General features: G+C 41.2%; 1 protein-coding gene across 1 annotated transcript in view; it reads right to left on the bottom strand.

Moving 5' to 3' along the window:
* Positions 1-637: 637 nt before the first annotated feature.
* Positions 638-21,125, bottom strand: part of gria4b (glutamate receptor, ionotropic, AMPA 4b) — a gene marked incomplete at both ends in the record, with an annotated part of 136,515 nt that continues 116,027 nt past the window's right edge. Inside the window, 5 exons of the mRNA XM_080508577.1 lie at positions 638-802; positions 3,985-4,122; positions 6,926-7,040; positions 10,150-10,397; positions 12,087-12,285. Of these exons, the coding sequence (XP_080364703.1) occupies positions 638-802; positions 3,985-4,122; positions 6,926-7,040; positions 10,150-10,397; positions 12,087-12,285 (865 nt within the window). The remainder of the gene's footprint in view (positions 803-3,984; positions 4,123-6,925; positions 7,041-10,149; positions 10,398-12,086; positions 12,286-21,125) is intronic.

Raw genomic sequence — 21,125 nt, 5'->3', positions numbered from 1 at the left:
GTATCAATAGATTTCATTTTTATTTTCATGAATACAAATTTTTTTTTTCCCCCTCCCACCATGTCTTCACACCCGTCACTCCTTGATATCTAAGTGAGATTGTTGTCGTCTCTGGAACGCCGCTCGTGTCTCTGCAGCGAAGACTGTTCAGTTTTGAAAACAATCTTGATTGTGGTTCAGTCTTTTCCTTTTTTTTTTTTCCTTCCTCCTTTTTTTTTTTTTTTTTTTGCCAATTCACAGCACTCAGAAAAACAAATGCACAGTTTCAAGTTTACAGTTTTCTGGTCGTCATTATCATATATCATGATATTATTTCCTCCTCTTCCGTTTGTCTCCCATCACACCCGGAGCTGAAAAGGTTGAATAACTCCAGCGGGTTTTTTTTCAGGAACGTACACTTCCGTGTAGTTGTACGGTTAGAAAAACAAAAACAAAAACAAATTGAGATTGTTCTGTCTCGAGTCGACCACTCGAGTCGACCACTCCTCTGTTGGTCCTGTCACGCCCACTGAAGGAGAATCCTGCTGCTTTGCTGTTGGTTTCTAGTTGTGGGCCTGCGAGTATAATTTTTCTTGTTGTTGTCGTCGTTATTATTATTATTATTATTGAAATAAGGCACTTGAGAGGTTTTTGGTTTTCACGGGAGCTCAGAGGAGACCAGGGCAAGGCCGGAGCTCTGGCGGATGGGAGGCCCGGCGTGGACGGCTTTGGGGCAGTCGGGCGTCAACACCCGTCCGTTCTCCCCGACGCTGCCCGTGATGGACAGTCGGGCCTTGTTCCTCATGGCTTCTGTAAATGTTAGCTGAAGTGAACAATGAAGGGATGGGTTAATGTCGGAACAACAACGAGAGAAGACAAACCGGCATGTTGCAGACTGGAGTTTTAGAATTTGCTGGTGTAAAATAATTAAAAAAAGGAATTGGAAGCATTGAGTAGTCAATATTCTACAGCAACCTTTGCAGCTCTGGTGCAACTGCTGTGTGTCACGTTTCCAAGGTGAGTGAGTGTGATGACATGGAGAGCACCATGTTGACATCGCTGCACTACATAATACTTAGTGGAACTTTTTTCTGTACTATTCCCTCCTGGCTTATTTCTGCATAAAGAGTTTGATGTACGAAGATCCTGCATAAAGCGGGCTAAACCAAACACTCCTGCAAATAGATTGTGCTTTTACTTTGCATGGGTTGTGAGGATGATTTACTAAGAATGACACCACGAATGTTTATACAGGAGTATTTAAATGATGGTTTTGTTTATATCTTTGATCAAATAGTTGAAATTTAAACCATATTGAACCTTGAAACATAAACATACCAAACATTCACTTGCTTTGGGTTCAATTTTTTGGACCGAGCTATTCCAATTGTCGTTAACATTAATAAAATATGTGCATTTTAAATAAAATAATACTACTCAATACTCAATATTAGGTTTAAGCAGCTGTGCCCACTCAAAGAAATAATACCTCAAATATTTAAATCTGTATATAACAGTGATTTTCTTTTTTCTATAATTGCATTGCTTCTGTCAATGAAAACTACTAAGCAAAACTCCAATTTGCAAAAAGAAAAACACAGGTAGATGAGCTTCACAATACAGCACAGCTGAACATTTAAATGTGTACACAGTGAAAGTCAGAAGAAAACACCTTTCATAGCCATTCAGAACAGTAGCCAGCCCCATACTACATGTAAATCCATTAGCGACAGAATTATTACACAGTGAGTGATAGTTGCAGGCAGTGGGACAGGGAAGCTGACTAAGCAACAGTCAAGCTAATGAAGAGTTTGTGCTGAAGTGCTGATGGGGGACACATAACCACGTTGGACAGATATACACCGAGTGAGGAAAGGTATCTGATAGTCTTATGGTCAGGGACCTGGGGGAAATATCCAGAGGAAACGGCTCACATCAATAAAGTCAGCTCAGCTCCGGGGACACCTCACTCATGTTTACTCCAGTCTTACATTGTATTGTATGATACTTAAGTAAGGCTTTATTATAGAGAGCTTCCTGCTTGCTCCAGGCTCGTTTCTGATTAAATCAGTTATGTGACTTTGATGGTCTGTTGTAACTTGATCGGTAAAGTCCCTGAGCCACAGCATGTGCTGTTTAGGTACATTGTGTGTGTGTGTGTGTGTGTGTGTGTGTGTGTGTGTGTGTGTGTGTGTGTGTGTGTGTGTGTGTGTGTGTGTGTGTGTGTGTGTGTGAGAGAGAGAGAGAGACGTGTGCGTGTGTGACCTTCAATGTGTTTTCATTGAAATATCTTTTTAAAGCCTCACGGATTTAGATTTGTCTCACATGGGTTCATTTTCCTTCTCTTATTCCTCGGCCATCAATACTGGATGACCTAAGAATCACTACCAAATTGACATCAGTCAATCAGAGGGTAGTGGATCGTTAGCCCAGGTCTCATCTGATTGGTCAGGTGTTGTGTATGCAGTGTCTGGGTATCCAGCGCTCCGTCTAAAGATAAACACTTACTACAAGCTATGATAATTGCTTATTCAATAAGAAAAAGCGGTATCCTCTTGGACGAGTTAATGTTTTGTCCATCAACAGAGCCTCCAGTCATGTGTGAGTGGATGTTAAAACATTGTTGTGTGCAATGGAAGAATAGCGTCAACAGAATGTCCATCAACAGAATGAAAACTCATTAGCAGTAAAGATTTTTCTACATATTCTGATAAGACACAAGCAAACACAAACAGAAACAATCAGCACAAATAAATAAATCAATATATTTAAATAAATAAATAAATAAATAATCTGTAGCGCACCTGTTAAATGATATAGGAAAGAGAAGATTATGAGGTCATTAGGATAGAGTCGAGGAAAAGTATGTTGTTGTATTATGGGTGGAAAATTATATAAATACTTCAAACAAATGTAAAATTAGTCGATTTTAACTAGCACACATGTGCACGTGCATGTGCACGCACACGCACACGCACACACACACACACACACACACACAAACATTGAAGAGGTGGTCCTCACTTTGTGGGTCCATGTAATTGGTTCACAATTTTGTAGAAAGTATGAGAATGTTTTGGTTTGTTTTGATTTCGTATAGCATATACTCGTAGAAAGAAGACACTTGAGCCCTAAAGGCTCAAAGTGATAATCAGATGATGAAATGCCCTCACAAGTGTAGTACAAGTAAGACGTTGGTCCTCATTTATCATGGCTGTACTTCCTCTTAAATTGCTGCGTCGCCTCAGCCATGCTCTGACAGCAACATTTGAAAGAACAAAAACTGAGTTAATGATAATCAAAGATTTTTCTATTTCAGTTAAGCTTGTCATAGCTTAGAAAACTTGCATATCTACCCTTTTGATTTTGCAGCAAGCAACAAATTATGCCATTTATCTTATTCTTTTAACATTCAGTGAAGAATGAGGGAAAAAATGTAAGTTCGATTTTGGCTGAAAATTGGGTTCGTCGCTAAGCTCCCCTTGATAAATGAAGGCCAACGTCTACAGCCACACAAGCTGTGAAGCAGCAAAGGCGAACGTCACGTCTGACGATGACTCATCGCTCCGTGTCACATCGATAAAAAGCTTGAACGCAGACCAGGACGTCACAGGACCACAGAAATGTGAGCGGGTAAGACAGAGAAGTGGGAAGCGTTTTGCCACTGGTCACGACAGTCACTCAGCATGGCGAAGCTAGCACGGGGACACACGATAGGTTTCACTTACAGTATCAGTGCAGGGACCTAGTGAGAGAGGGAGCACGGACTTGGGTGGACCGTCTACGAAAACCCCCCATCTACATTTTATCAGCTTCCCCATCGCTGCCATATGCATTGAACACCTCACTGAACTCTGCTAAGTTGTGGATGCCGGTGCTGGGCCTTGGGCTTTGGCTAGGCTCTGGGCTATGGTGGGGGCTGCTGTCTGTCTGGCAGGGGTAGCATTGGTGGTGAGCATGGTGGTAATGGGGGTGTTGGGACGGGGATTGGGACTGGGCTTCCACCTTCATTCTCTTGGCCTCGTTACGTGACTTGTAGCAGAATTCGATGAGGGCCACCAGCATGGCCAGGCCCAGGCCCCCGACGAGGATGTAGAAAACCCCCGCCACATTGCTCAGGCTGAGGGCCTGGGATGACTTGTCCTATAGCCAATCGGGGGGAGAGGAACACATCCAAAAGTTAGTACTCGTCTTAGCGGAGGTGGCGACAAGTTCATACACAGTCACTCAACAGTCACACATAACTAATAACACATGGTAATCATTAAAAGTCTCACATTAACAACAACTGGACATACGGACACACACAACTATCACAGCACAACAGTCTTCACTACCCTACCTATAATCAGTTTGATGGTACACAGAAGCCAAGCTACACGCTTTGACATTGTGTTGTATCAGTTAACTCAATTATAAAAGGTATATTTTCTCACTTACCCCAGTGTGATTTGAACATATTGTAGCAACGTTTTTTGGCAATAATTGGAAAACCTGTTCATTTCCCTTATAACAGTTTTTTAATGATGACATTTTCTACAAACATTCCTTGCTCAGCTATTCTTTCGTTCTGGCCTAATTTACATATAATTGGAACATCATGGTAGCTACTGAATCTGCTGTTTCACAAATGTTAAAAGGTTTTTGAATGCTCATGTAAATGCGAGTCTGCCCTCTGGTCAATGTGCTCATGTAGTCAATACAAATGTGATCCGAGTGTAAAGGAATTCTCACAAGAATCCCAGTGGAGGTAATACTAATGAGTATTGCGTTTGCTTTTTTTGGGTATTTATTTTAATATTTGTTTACATTGAGACATTGGTAATATCAAAAATGCATAACAGACTCATGATTATTCACTATTAATGCATGATGTAGATGCCGAGGAAGCATCGTTATCTGTGGCATCTATTATTAAAGTCCAAGCAACAGACGTCAGCAACCGCCTCTGGTGAGTGTAGCTCAAAATAAACATTTGAATTGTACACTTCACGCTTTCATGTGATAATGTGGCCAAGATGAGAGGGAGAGACGGAGTGTGATTTTTGACACAGAACAAAAATCAGGTGCCAAGATTTTTTATTTTTTTTGCATCACAGCCACTGCAGCAGCTGATGACCGTGATGATGAACAGACCGAATCAACTATGACAAGTAACTTCCTGCTGTTTTGTTGCACCTGTCCCTTTCAATTCCTGCTGCATCATTGTTTGTTCATGAGAATGGATGTTTGCTGTTCCTGCAGCCAAATCTCATCCCCACAGCAAGGTGTCACCTGAGGTAAGTGAGAAGATATCTTCTTTTTGTCATTTGGATTACCTGTCTCTATAATTTTCCCTCCATCTCCCGACAGACAGCCTGTTTTTTTAATGCTGACATTCACCTTTTAACCAGCGTTTATGCAAATATATGCAGCTGATCTCTCTGGGCGCTGACTCTTGTTCCTCCCTGCCATTTTTTCTCCCTCTGATAAATCACCTACATCCTTAAGGCGCATTCAACTTATTACTTGGACGACCAATGGCTGCCTGTCATGCTTAAGTGTTATTTGCAGATGATAGCGTGTGTGTGTGTGTTGTCCTGTGCTGTAAGGACCCGATTAACATGTAGAAGGTGCATGCTGCTTCGGTTAAATAATGTGACCGCTTTCCATGCTCCAGTGCATCAAAAACCTGAACAGCTAAGACATTTCTCACGTCGTATGTGATATCAAAACATGCCCTGGGTCAATCTCGTGTGACAACCAGCATGTAATTATGTGTGTGTGTCTTCATTTGCAGTTGCAACGCATAGCTTAGCTGCTGCAAAAACGCTTGTGCCATGCCTTGTGTCTGTCATGCTGTATTCCTCGGGCTACTCTACCTGCATGTCTGCCACTTTCTCAGAGTATTACGTGTGTGTGTGTGTGTGTGTGTGTGTGTGTGTGTGTGTGTGTGTGTGTGTGTGTGTGTGTGTGTGTGTGTGTGTGTGTGTGTGTGTGTGTGTGTGTGTGTGTGTGTGTGTGTGTGTGTGTGTGTGTGTGTGTGTGTGTGTTTTATCAGCCAGCCTGCCGCAATAACAGAACAGAACTGCCAGCGCTCATAAAAGTGTGCATAGAGACAAAAAGAGGAGGGGAGGCTCCCAGGCTGGTGGAAACTGACCTTACTTCCCGAGTCCTTGGGTCCACACTCCCCTTTATCGTACCACCATTTGTTTTTCAGTTTGTCTAAGACTCCTGCTTCACTCAGTTTCAATACGGCAAGGTTTACGGGCGTTCTTCAAATCACGGGGGACGGGGAGGGTGGGGTGGGGGGAAATAACATAAATAACATCATAGGACATGTTATTTTATGTTATTCAATCAGAAGAAGCCCAAAAAAAGAGCAGCTCAGTACTCTTCACAAAGTGACGCAGCCATGAAGGGGCCCCACTTGTGCTACATGTCTCTTTGCTCATCGATTGCCTGTTTTGGAGGTTTCTTTGGGGGGTGGGGGGGTATTCAGGGGGAAGGAGAAGAGCTAACAGACATATAAGTGTGGGACCCCGGCTGCATCACTTTTTTTTTTTTTTTTTTTTTTTTAGGAACGGGCGCATACTGCCGGGACCTTTCTGACATAAAGTATGAAGGCCAGTACTGTCGAACCAAAACTATTGGCTCACAACACGTACTTTATGCTCACTGGTACACTAACAACACCCAATGGATGTTTGGGATGATTTTGAGCAGTGTGCTAATGACTACACTTTCACTTTTTCCAAATCCGTACAAGTGTCACCTTTAAAATGAACCAGTAGAGCGAATATTTCTGCTTCAATAGTACTTGCTCCACTTCAGATTGCAAATCGCAGTTTGCAAATCACCTGCGAAACTCTCCGGATCGACCCGGCAGATGCTCCTGTTACCAACAAAACACATTTCTCTTTTACCCATATTAAGGTCACATGGGCATAGCGACATAGCGGCTAACCTTCTCGCCACCGCCTCCGCTGCCACACTCTCCTTTGTCGTACCACCACTTGTTTTTCAATTTGTCCAACAGGCCTTGCTCATTGAGTTTTAACACTGCCAGGTTAACTGCACTTCTTGAAAACGATAAAACATATTTGGTGAGAGGGGTGAGTATGCTGTCCAATTTGGGAGGGAAGGAACAGAGGGGGGGGAGGGAGAAGGGGGGGAGGAGTAGCAGTAAGAGAGGGACAAGGGGGTCAAAGTGCATCAATCCCATTTGAAAACCAAAACGCACCCCGAATGCAAATCTCTCTTTTTCAGTGTCATCAATGAATATTAGTAAAACCCTGATGTGACAGCCTGTTTCAGTCAAACTTAAGAGAGTCGATACAAGAGGATTCAATTAATCTGCCAAGCTTTAAAACTTAGTATTAGAATGTCAACATTTTTGGAAGAATGTCATTTACCCAAATGCAAAGCGTTAATTTTGCCGGTTTGATCTGAATATGCATCATATGTATTTTGCTGCGCAAATTATGCTCAGATTTCCTTTTGGAGTGAAGTGACCTTGAAAGCAAAAAGTCAAAAACATTTTCCTGGTAAGCATGAAGGAATACCTCTGTTACGATGATGATTATGATTATTGTCTATATTACTGTTCAAGCAGGTTATTTTAAGTAGCTAAGATTTTGAAAATGTAATATCACAGGTACATGACTTGAATTAAAACACTACTGTAGTTTAAATGTAGTTTGGCACAAATAATTGATGGTGTAATCGTTGGTACATAATAGTCCAATTTAAAACATTTAATCCTAGCTCATAAAAACAAGCTTCAGTCCCAAATTATCGGCGTGATGCAGCTCAGAGGAAGACACCTCAGAATAATTTGGACACATTTTACACATGTATACGCAGCATATGTATGTCAGCCAATTCAAAGCCCACAGGATTTCGGAGCATTAAGCTCTTCTGGAAAATCATGACTGACTTGCATAAAAACGTTTCTGAAAAGCTTTTAAAAAAAACAAAAAAACATCAGAATTTCATGGCTTCTTTAGAAAGCCGCTGCAGTGATGTTTGATGACGGTGCAACACGTGCCAGAGAGAGAGAGAGAGAGAGAGAGAGAGAGAGAGAGAGGGAGAGGGAGAGGGGGAGGGAGAGAGAGACAGAGAGAGACAGAGAGAGAGAGAGACAGAGAGAGACAGAGAGAGAGAGAGACAGAGAGACAGAGAGAGAGAGAGAGAGATTTGCCTCAGTGTGCGTTTTGATTCTTGTAATATATTTGTATCATTATAACAACATAAAGAAAAAAAAAAACAGTCAGTAATGAGAATGGATCATAGGCACAAAGCAAGACAGCAAGTATTTCCCTTGAAAGCAGATGATTTTGATCGTGGAGCCATTTGAATGAAACAGTCCTGAGCAACAGTGTTGCCAGCTCTCCATGGTGCTGGTGTGTTTCCTCGCTGATATCCGGACAAGTGACTGACAGAAGAAGATAATCCTCTGAAAAGAGAAGAAGGAGCCTGCAGGAGAGGACTACCGTGATCTGTCAGGGACTCTTCCTGGTCAAAGCTGTGGCTGAAAACGTTCACCAGCAGAGCTTCTCTCCGCTTAACTTCAGGCTTCGGGTGCAGAGGAATTTACAGAAGATATTTCCCAAAAAATTACTATTATCCAGACACGAATAACAAAAAAAAAAAGAAACCCTGTTTTTATGGTTTTTAAGGAACTTTCAAACTGCTCTTTTTTGGCATCATCCATTATTGATGGAATTTGATCACTCTTTACACATTTTATAATATTTATAGATGTATTTCAAGACTTTTCTTTAAAATTAACATCAGTGATGTATGAACTGGCTTCAATATATGTATAAGTTTAAATTGAAGACAATTGACAGACTATCCAAAACATGTTTCTTGATAATAATAATAATGTGGTTGTAGCAACAATATTATTCAATGGACTATTTTCAATTTACAGTATTCTCTGGATGCACCACTCACGTACACTGACTGGCTGAGGGCCAAAAAACAAACTTTTGTAGCATTTTAGAAAGTGTAGAACAGAAATCTATGGAATTTCAATAGTTTTCTCAAGTTGTACGAATCCAACAAAAGCAGCAGCTTTATATTCTGTTACTGTCAATTTAGCATAGTTAAGCTGGAAGAAATGTGGCCAGTTGACCTATAAAGGGGTAAATTAATCAACTCCTGCACCAACTGTTACCCTCATGCAAAGTATAAAATCAAGCAAAGACTCCGGGAAAATACTAAAGTCTCTTTTACGGAGACGTCCTCTCTGGGGCATGCGTAACTTGCAAAAATATTTCGCATTCCAAAAGGAAATCAAAGTGCAATTGTGATCCTATGCACGCACGCACGCACACGCACACGCACACACACACACACACACACACACACACACACACACACACACACACACACACACACACACACACACACACACACACACACACACACACACACACACACACACACACACACACACACACACACACACACACACACACGCCTTTGCACTTTTGCCTTCAGTGTATTTATCCATTTCTCAGAGGGAGACCTTGCTGGCGGGCTTTGATCGATGAGTGTGTGGATTGAAAGTGCAATTCCCCACCGTAATGACACCGTATTCAGTGGCAGGTCTGTAAATTCCACTATGTGCAGGAGGCAGTGACGGAGTCTGGCAGAGTTACCCAGGGCTGAGCATCCAAATGGCTCCCAAAACACAGTTTCATTCACTCAGTTGGAAAAGAAGAAAGACCCAGTCAACCCTGAAGGTAAGCTGAAGAAGCTCAATCACTCTCACTCATTACATTTTCTCATAAATAAAATGCAGATTAGCTAAATTAGACATTTCCATTTGAATCAGTTACACTTCCAGCATGCCATTCCGACATCTTTGCCCTCCAAAAACAAAAAAAACAAACTGCAAGCACGATCACAGAGATTTACCTGGTGTGGAGAGCTGTGAAGAGAGAAGCAAGTGAAAAACAAACCACCCCTGCAAACAACACAGCGAAGCCCCGCATGCAATGCGACAAACACAGATGTCAAAGAAAGCTGCAAACTTCTGCCCTGAAATGAGCAGAAAACTGCCCCCACCCCACCCCAACACCAAGCAGCGTGGAGACAGAAATAGAAAAAGGCGGCACACCAGGGAAGGTGGAATACCATAACAACACGTGGGACATATTGTTACACTATTCCACCCACCTTAACTGTGAACCCTTGGGTGTCGCTACTCCGTAGCCTTTGGAGTCCAAGTTGCCTCCGACTTTCATTGTGTCGCAGGGTTTGCGCTGCTCTGTGTACTCATTCATGGTGGACTCCAGCAGGAAGGCGTATTTGCCCTTGGACTTGCGGACGCGCGCCACCCCTTCTGCGGTGGTCTTGGTGAAGACAGTGGGCTCGGCAGACTTCATGTAGCCCCACATCTTCTCGTAGACGGCGATCTTGGACCGCTGCGGGGTTTTTTTTCAAGGGTTGGAGGTTCAAAGGTGGATGTGTGTGAGAGATGGAGAGTGAACATCCAAATACAACAGAGAAGAAGAGAAATGGATTGTAAATTCCAAAGCAAGCTGACTTAACCCTGCACTAGATTTTAATTAAAACTGCAATAGATATATTATCTATTATCATAATATATATATATATTATACGTTTTCCTTACGTTCATTGACTCAGAAAAGTCTGTATTTAGTTCCAGATTTAAGTAGATTTTTTTTTTTTTTTAAAGAAAAAGAAAGAATCTATAATGTCTTGGACTGTCCAACTACAAAAACAACAACAACAACAACAACAAAAAGTAAACTTCCAGTTGTAGACTTCAGATGAAGCAGTTTAATGTTTTTTTTTAATATACAATAAAATGTACATACGTAGGTTGTATATATATATATATATATATTCAACATTTCTGCAGGATACACCCCCCCCCCAATGTTTTTAGGATATTGTTGCATCATCCAAAAAAAAGGTTGTTCCATCCTTAAAAAGTTTTTTGTTTTACTATAGTTTTATGAATTGATGTATTTATGATTAACTTTGTGTTGATTCTACAGGATGGTTTGGAAGATTTCCCTACACTGTTCTTGATAAAAGCGAGTGCTTAATTCTGCACGGGCCTGAAAGACAAGCGATGAACTCGGATCAAATCTTCAACTCAAAGGGCCAAAACTGAGATCAAAGACTGGAGGCAGTGTTCACATTTCATTAAGATGGACACTTCAGGGCCAAACACAGTGTGTGCATTATGCACGCATTCAGATTAGCAGTCTGTGGATTCAAGGAGGCCACTTCCATCAAGTCTGTTTTTTTTTTTTTTTTTTTGCATCTGTCCCTGCACTCTATGACATGCAAGGCAAAGACTGCTGAGCTCTGTCAAAATGAAAAAGCTACATGTCACTTCAGCTGAACTCATTCCTGCCTCCAGCTTCATGCAAACCTTAAAGACAACAAATCTACCAAGATAACAACAATAAAAGCCTGAAAGGGTTATTATTTTCTCCCTGATGCATGTATTTAGAAGACGTCGAGTTCTACTTTGTCACCATTCAGGACATCGGACTCAAATTGAGATTAAAGGTTTTGTCGCACATCTGCAGTTTTTCCCCTACAAAGATGAGATTCTGCCAAAAACAAGTGATTTTGTTGCTTCAACTAACCCACATGAAGCAAACAGTCCCATGTTTTCACCGGCTGCCCCAGTTTAGTTTTGGCTCACATGTGGCACAAAAATTAGCATCCCTTGAACAGGCGGAATAGATTTGTGCGAAAAAGGCATCTTTTTGACGTATGAACTTCTAATTTACACATTTACAACTGAATTGCTGTTATTGAGCAGGGTGGGATTCAGATTTGTGACTGAATTGAGGACCTGGTTGTTTGCATTGCTTCCAGCTCAGCCTTACATTTGTCTCTTTGTTTCGCCCATCACTTTATTACTGTCGGTGTCTGTGGTACGATTTCAAGAAAGTTTCTTTCAAATCTATTTCTTTATTTCTAATAAATGAAACAGCGTTACCGCCACTGCCAATAAACATCTGTAAAAACTTTGCAAAACGACCAAAGTTGTGATACATTTCAGTAATTTAACCCTTTTTAATGCCATGTCTGTGAAAGCAGACCAGTTCTGCCCCGAAGCGACTCACCCTGAAGAACTCTTTGGTGGAGCCCGAGTCCAAAGTACCGTAGGCGATGTCGGTCTGCTTTGCCAGATCCTCGGCGCTCTCGATGGGCGACACCATCCTCTCCACAGTGAGGAAGGCAGCCAGGTTAGCCGTGTAGGAGGAGATGATGATGAGGGTGAAGAACCACCACACACCTCCCACGATCCGTCCCGATAGCGACCTTAGTGGGGGGTTGGGGGGGGGGGGGGGGGGGGGGGGGGGCACAGAGAAACGGAGGAACGAGGCGGAAGAGAGGATGAAGTAGATACAAAATAAAGAAGCGGGAGGGAAGGGTTGAGAATAGTGTTGTAAGGTAAAAAAAGGAGGGGGTAAAAAGACAGAAAACAATCCGTTAGAGGAGGAAAATACAGCAGAATGAGACACAATGAGATATGATTGAGGAGAGTATGGAAGGTCACACTGTGAGTACCAAAGATGCTGATGTTGAACCACAAGGTGGAGCTCTGACAACGTTCAAACCTGCCAGAGCAGTTTATTTTTTTACCCCTCATTAGTGGCGACTGCCTCTTAAAACAACAAAAAAAATGAATCCCACATTTGTGTCGAGCAGCTTCGAAAAAGAAGAGGTGCAGGCTACCTCTGTCCCTCCTTCCTCAGCCCCTCTTTTTTGTTTACTGATGTGATGAAAAGAGCTGCGGGTCCCCGGCCGGCGTGGCGGCGCTGTTCTTTTCTTGTTCTTTCGCTCGGGGGAGACAGATAGCTCGCTGCTCAGCAGCAGCGGAAGGTCGTGAGGAGAATCTTAAACCATAAATGCTGCATTGAGGAGAACAAACAAGATCTCCCCTTGGTGCAAATCAAACAGCGGAGGATACAAAACCCCCAGGCCTCCGTGTCAGACGGAGAGAGAGAGAGATGGGGAATATGAGGAAGGGAGGAGGGGACAGGCATCTGCAACATTCAGTGTTTTCTTGGCTGGTGTATTTACTGTGTCTTATTGCAATCTGGATGTATTCCATTATTCCCAATACACAAACACACACACACACACACACACACACACACACACACACACACACACACACACACACACACACACACACACACACACACACACACACACACACACACACACACACACACACACACACACACACACACACACACACACACACATGCGCACAGAGAGACAGTTTCCCAAAAAAAAAAAAAAGAATGGTGGCAGCCTCCCAAAGCTCGACTGACTGAAAACTCAATGACACTACAAAAAGAAACCCCTCCACTAATTCTCCCCTTTGGCCCAATTCTCAAAACCCCATCGAAGAACTCACACAATCAGCATTGTTAAATGATGTTTTGAGCAAACATGGACAAAGCGCAAGGTTTTGCCAACAGGCTGTCACACCTCGGGGGTTTTTTTTTTCCCCTGCTCTGCACAGATGAAATTGGCCGTGGCGCTGTCGCAGCGGAGCACGTCTCCTCTCCACAAACAGGAAACTTTACCCATGAAATGGACTTATTGATGTTTTAGCTCTGGATTTGAATGCAAATGACTTTCTTCTTTCACGCCGCTCACTCCGTTTCCCTCCTTTCCTTTGAGCGCAGGCGATTTAAGGGTAAAATAATGACCCCAGAGGTGGAGGGCGTGCAGGGCAAGATGAACGGCCTCCGTCCCCTTCCTTCGTCTCGCCTTCCTTATTTTCCCACCGATCGGACCGTCACCATCTATCTCTCACTGGATTTATTTTCCACAGAATCAGCAGTGGATCCAGGGAGTGTAATAATGGGACCAGAAGAGGATAGTCTCTCTGCTCTCCGTCCAACTCCCCGTGCTGTGTGTTTGCTGGCTGATACCACTGACTTTGATCCACAGTGACACACTGCTGTGTCTTGATGGGGCTGCAGTAAACAGAGGGAGTGGGAGAGGGGAGGGGCGAGCAGCTCAACTTTGGGTGATTTTCAAGTCAAGTCGGTTCTTTTTTGTTTTCTTTCAGCTTTATTATACTCAAAGTGGCAATGGATTCCATGGGATATGAATGAAATTGAGTTCTATGGTATTTGCAATGACAGTAAGCTTCATAAATCCACACGGCTTCATGAATTAGTTGAAATACGCTCAACCTCACAATTTTGTCTGATTGTAAAATACTGTTTTATGTATTTTTTTTTTTTAGTTGATAGGCTAAGTATTCAGTATCAGTAACCCTTTACCTACAGTCTAGAATTCCTTATTTTAACCTGAATCTTAGCTTCTTAACCTTAACAACCGTAGCAACGATAAGCAAACATTATTGTTTTTCCCAACTAATGTGAGCTCAGCTGTGCATGAACAGATTTGATCCACTTTCACAGCAGAAAACAGCAGTGCGTTGTAATTGTTTGAAAGCATTGATTGCAGAGGGCTGATATATATTTTGCGAGCAACTGCAATCAACTGTTCATCGCAATGAAATAAGTCGATATTAACTATGCGATCACTTGTCCATCACTGGGCAAACAACCACCATTGACATGCACATCGTTATTCTGGGAAGAAATGAATCAATACAACAGAGAGGGAAAAAAAAACAACAACTTCAGATTTATTGTTTTATTGTTTAAGACATTGACTTCTCTGAGTGTTTGTCTTTTCTTCTCTGGTGTTTAATTGTACTGCTATTTGTTTTCATGTTGTATTAAATTATTTTGTTTTCCAGTGATGGTTACCATGATGTTTGAGAAATGTTTATTTGCAGTAGTTGCCAAACATCATTACTTGCCCCGTAAAAAGATAACAAAAAAAAAAGAGAAAAAGAAAAACATTGATAAGATTATTGTAACTGTCACTGCGGAATAAATATATAAATTGAAGGTCAGTATTCTGTTTATGTCCACAAGTTACAGGAAATGTTGAATAATTCACATTTTTAGTGACACTAGCATGGTCATTACCAGTGTTTCGTTCTGATCTGAAGAAGTAAAAATTGTCTGGCTGCTGTGGAAAACAGCGGGGAGAACTTGACTGTAATGATGTATGAGCTCAGTTTTCCCACGAGTGGAGGAAACGAGAAACCCAGACAGGAAAAGTATTAGAAGAAATAAAGTGGAAACAAAAGAGAAATTGGCTCCAGTGTAGCAGTGATGGAATTGTTTGCAACAGTCCAGTGAACCACTGGGTAAAGAGAATAATTAACTTGAATAAATAATCATCATTTCACCAATTACACAGCAATTAGTCAGCACTTTGGTCTGACCAGATAACTTACTTAAGTTAAAATAATGTGCATTTAAAAGAACGGATAGGTGTAACACGGTTGTGTGAAGCTCATTTACAACAGTTCAAAGTAATTATTATTTGCATTAAATGCATATAAAACATTATTAGTGCTATCCATTCACTTGCATACTAAACTGAGCCTCTTTTGCTCTAGAACTTGTGACTATATGTTGTTCGAGCAATTTAAATCTGTGCTTCCTGAACAGCAGTGTGAAAATGATGTTGAATCTTTTTGATGCAACTGGGCAGGCATGAAAAAGGGCGAATTGGGTTTGAATAGTTCACATCACAGCACTGCTGGGACAAGGCAGCATATGGAATACACTGTGCATTTACTGGACCCATCACACACACTGTTCAATAATTTTCTTGATGTGAAGCCACAAGAAAGGGGCATTCAAAGGAAAATATAAGAGTGAGGATCTTAAATACGAACCCAAAGACAATAAGCAACATGAAAGGAAAAGCAAATCTCCCATCGGGATTAAATATAATATGGTTCATGTTAGTATTACTGACCAGTCGGTGAACCTTCCGGCACACTGTGAGGCGAAGCACGAATGCTTTAAAGCTGTTCACACTCCCACTTTTGCTCTTTTACTTCTTCTGATGTGGCAGGAAATATATATATAAAAAAAAAAAAAAAAAAAGCCAGAAAGTTGAAAGCTGCCATCAGAGATGATATTTGGTGCAGGGTGTGTGTTGCTTTTTTTTTTACTGGATCTCTCCGGCACTTCATAGAGGAGGTGAAACGGTGAAGGATGTGGGATGGCACTGTGCTTGAGAAGAGCCTAAACAGATGAGGAGGTGCCGTTTGCTCCCAGGTTGACACGTGGGGCAAAACCATGATATCTGACTTAATTATGGCAAATGAACTGTCAACCGAGACAACCTACTTTTTTCGCAATCTCCTTTTGACTAGTCTCCATATAAGACTCAACATCAAATATTAAAGCAAAAATATCAAGTCTGTACTCAATAATCAATCGGATTCATTGGAAAAACGGGCTTGCACAAAGTGCAAATGAGAGTATAAAGTTTTCAAACACTATACACTATATCAAACCACTATAATAAACATATTGGTGGTAAACAATAAGCCTTGTTATTGCTTCTTACCTAATCTTGTATGAGGCAGATATTGTCAAGCCCAACTTTTTGTTGTAAACTAACTATTACAAGGTAATAATATCTGCAATAATATTTTGGTGGTGATTAGGATGAGACAAACAAGATCACGAGGGATTTTTTTTAAAGAAGTTTAGCTTAATTGCATATTTTATTAAATTGGGAAACATATTTATTTAGATTACATACAAATGCCATTTAGTTGTGATCTTTAAGACTCTGAAAGTAAAAAAGAAAGACACATTTGATGTCTTGAAATTCACTTTAACAAACCTGAGTGTTAAACTCCTCAATTCTTGTATATTTTATTCTGTATCCCAAGAAGAGCTAATTTGCCAGGTGGAATGGAGGGATCTACGATACTATGGTCTACATATTCTAAGTATTACATATTCAGTTATGTTTCTCATGCATTAAAACTTTAAACTATTTGCAAGTCGTAGGAACCGTCATTAATTTAATATTGTCAGGAATCCTTAACTAAGGGACTGAATCAACTCAGCCATTTCCATGGAAACCTGCGAGAGGCAGCAATGTGCCAAAAGGCATCCAGTCTGCCAGAAAGAAGAACTTTAAACTATCACTGCCCACCATTTGCTTCACACACAAGCTTTGGTTGATGCTGTGGAAAGAGGAACGCTGTAGTGGAAGATATGAAGTGAATGGTACAGGGGGGGCGCTGGAATAGTTGGACTTACATGTGACCCCCTCTTAGCCAACTGCACCTCAACAACAAACCCTCCAAACACTTGAATACGGTTGCTATTGTTATTATAGACTACTTTAAATCTAAGTAGTTACTTCAATACTTATTACAAAGAAAAAGTGAGTAGTTATTTGATAAAGTAACTCTGACATTTGAGTGAGGCTGGATTTCTTCTTTATTCTATTTTGTGTGAAGACTGTGAATGGCCTCACGCACAGTGCATGTACGACATGTATGGAGGGGCAGGTCCTTCAAAAATGAGCAAGTAAAACTTGTCTTTCAGAACAATTGAATATTAAATTAGAATTAAAGCAACGAAGTTCAGCTCAACTCAATATTGAGGATTTGAAATGCCAATGCAATGAAATGCAATATAGACAAATTATTGAAGAAATAATCCACAAGCACATGTCTTTAGTTCTTATGCGATACTTATATATATACATATACCGAACTGTGCAGATCGCTTCAGCTCATTTTTTCACGCACACACACACACACACACATAAATACACACAGTGTATATATAGACATTTCGACTGATGCCTATCTGTGTGCTCAGATGACAGTCCTGGCATGTTCAGAGAGGGCTTCAGGGTGGTGATGTACTGGCATAGATAACCCAGCCTCTTTATCTTTTATGTTCTGCAGAACCTGTCACATTATCCACCCAGGAGATAAAATCTGTGGGATTTCTCTGACATCGGATCATCCTGAGATGCCTGTCCAGCTTGAAGAAAGGCTTTTTGGTCGCATTCAAAGTTGATCCATTTCCCTGCATTTATCTTTTTGATGTATTTGCCGAGCTTTAAATATGGGACACTTTACATATATCACTATAAAGCATGTTTTTATTGGCAGCACCAGGTGGTTTAACTGTATGTTGGATTGTTTACGCAGCATTAGAAGCCATGGTGTTCGTATTTAACAGATTTAAATTTGTTTGCAATTTGTATTTTTCTGAGGTAAAGATCAATGTGAGAGTGAAAGAAACCACACTTTACTTAAAAACTCGACTTTACCATATGTAAAATAACACTTACTTAACTGAATGCTCACACAATAGTATTTGTTCCTTATTATGCGTATGTGTGTGAGATCAAGTAAATCAAGCAAATAGGAGTCTGCAAATGAAGGTTTTGAGATGGTTCACAACCTTTGTCTTGACATTTTACCATTGTAAACGCAGGCGACCTCGAACTGCACCCTGTACAATTACGCAAAAAGGTTGAGGGAGACTCATAACAAGCTATACGTGAAATACAGTGTCTTTGCTTTGTTTTGTAACAAAGAATACCCTTTCTCTGATGATAAACTTTCTGGCCCGGTTTTGTGTTCAGGTCTTAAATAAAACCAGGACAAAACTAATCTGGTTTAAATTAATCTACACTAACCCAGTGGCTTTCTGAGATGTGGTTTAACTTCAGATTAACTAGCTCCGGACTACAGAGTCTCAGACTAAGGTAATCAATGGATGTTCTACATCCACAAATACCCTCTAAGTTCCCAGAACCCACCTCCGCTGTATGGGTAATACAAAAGGGCTGAGATTGGAGAATATCTTAGAATAAAGTCCACAAATAAAAGCTGTGCTTGGCCAGGTGAGAAAATACCTCTCACCACAATACCAGCAACAACTGTGCTAAACGTGAAGAAGATCAAAACAGATCAAAAACAGACGCAATAACAAACAATGTAAACACTTTCAGATGTTTTAAATCCTATTGTGCTTAGTATATCAAACCATTAACATAAACTCCTCCCAGGAGTTTCAATAAACTGGAACACATGCTCAATATTCCCTATTTATTAAATAAAACATGCTAAATGGATAATCTAAGTTACTTTGCACGTCAGTCAGAGATGATTTTAGAGTGCATGCCACATCATGTTTGCGCCCACTTTCATACACATAAATCCTTAGCAATCAGGGTGACCTATTGCTTGAAAATCTTCTTCTGGCTCTCTTATGACTGAAGCACCTGGACTGTTTGATTTGATGGCAGAGCTACTACATTTTTGCCCTTTTTTCCCGGGATAACTTTCTGGCAGTTTTTCATTATTCCTGGAGTTTTACCGTCATGAGAAGGTCATGTTATATATGTCTAAGCCTAGTTTTGTCTTGAAGTGTGTATAAAATCCAGTCAGTGGCGACAGGAAGGTAAAGTTTTGGTTTAAGTTTTAAGGCAGCAAACGGATCTTTAAATGGCAATTGTAGACGACAATATCAAAGCAGGAAATGCTAAATTGGGGTTTGACTTTGAAGCTACAGATCACCACTGTCGACACAACCAGAGCCTCTGGCACAGCCCATAATTTGCCCAAATCGTGCAACAAATCAGCCGAGTGTGAAGAAGGACAAGTGCTGCTGACATGAGCAATAAGTGATGCGGCAGAACGGCGGCATGTCAGCCGGAGAACAAAGCTAATTACCGTTGAACTGATAGAATAATGGGAAGTCATCTTTCTCTTACAAACACAGCTATTGTTGGCCTGAATTTGCCACTCGAATTAAAAGTTGCTCCTCATCTGAGGCCATCAGGAAATTTCCCATCAGTATGCACACACTCACTAATCAGGACTAATCAAGCCAATCGCGGCATTCTCATTAGCTCTGCAGAGATGTGGCAGGCATGACTCAGCAGAAGAGACAAAGGAAATCCATCTGGAGGGTCGAGAAGGAAGTGACTGAAAACACCTGGTACAGCCGCGACCAATTACACCTGGAGCGGCAGCCGGCTGCCTTGATATTTATATTGACATTTAGTGACTTGTGATGTGACATCCTGCAGTCTCAGGAGGAAATACCAGAATAACTTCACAACTATTCATTGGGGATTTGTAGTCAATTAAAAAGACTATCATGTCACCATTTCATTTCAGCTCCCTTCTTCTCCTGTTTCCACGGAGACATAACCATTGGAGACCCGGGATATTAATCACTGAATTAATTATTATGGGCTGCCTTGAGGGAGCAGAAGGGGGTATTAACCCTTATTAAGGGAGAGAAAAAGCGAGAGAGAGAGGGAGAAAGTGAGGAGAAGAAGACGCTCTTTGCCATTTCAACCTTCTGCCTTTCCCGTCGAAGCTATGTCGCGAAATGAATAGAAACATGGAGAGCGGGAAGGTTACATTCCTTTAACAGGACACCGCTACATGGAAAAGACACAGCAAGAAACAGCAAATGGAAGTCGTGTCGCGGAAAGCAAACTCAAGATCAAGAAGCTGCGTGAAGGAATCTATCTTTGTCTTTCAGTTCAGCCAAGCAGCTTCTGGTGGGAGCACACAGATTATTTTATTTTAAGATGATCTGGTCTGGTTAAGGAAATATCCGGCCACTGCAGTAATGAGCCATGATGTGACCATGTCAATAATGTATTGGTCACCTTCTGCTACTAAAACAGCCCTGGCGTGCTGAGGCATGGATTCTAGTGCTAGTAATCGATCTTTCAAGTATTTTAATCATCAATGTGACATTGGGCCTTGTACATCACGGTGCACTGATATTCTTCAGCGAGACGCTGACCATTGCAGACCAGAAACACCCCACAAAAGCTGCAGTTATGTAGATGTTCTGCCCCAGTTGTGCATCCATTATAATTTGCCCTCTTGTCACATCCTTGAGCTAACTTGATTTTTACCTCCTTCTAACACATCAACTTTGAGCACAAAATGTTCGCATTGTGTCTCACATATCCAACTGTGACATGAAAATGAAATAATTGGTGTTATAATCTTGGTGGCAGTGAATGGCTGATTGGTGTGTATTTATAGTGACTGTATATCAGTTAAGGAATTACTGATGACTGATTTACCAGAATTCACACAATATAGTTTATATTGTTCTACCAGTATCATTTTTTTTTTTTAGATAGTGACAAATCAGCAATAGTTACATCATTTTTCCTATTTGTGTCTCCCAATTATAAACATTTGAAGCTTAATTGTGTTATTTCCCAACCTTCTCAACTAA

Source organism: Blennius ocellaris (assembly GCF_963422515.1).
Source record: "Blennius ocellaris genome assembly, chromosome: 14".
In the NCBI taxonomy this organism is placed as follows: Eukaryota; Metazoa; Chordata; class Actinopteri; order Blenniiformes; family Blenniidae; genus Blennius; species Blennius ocellaris.
This window is presented reverse-complemented; position numbering and strand designations above follow the sequence as displayed.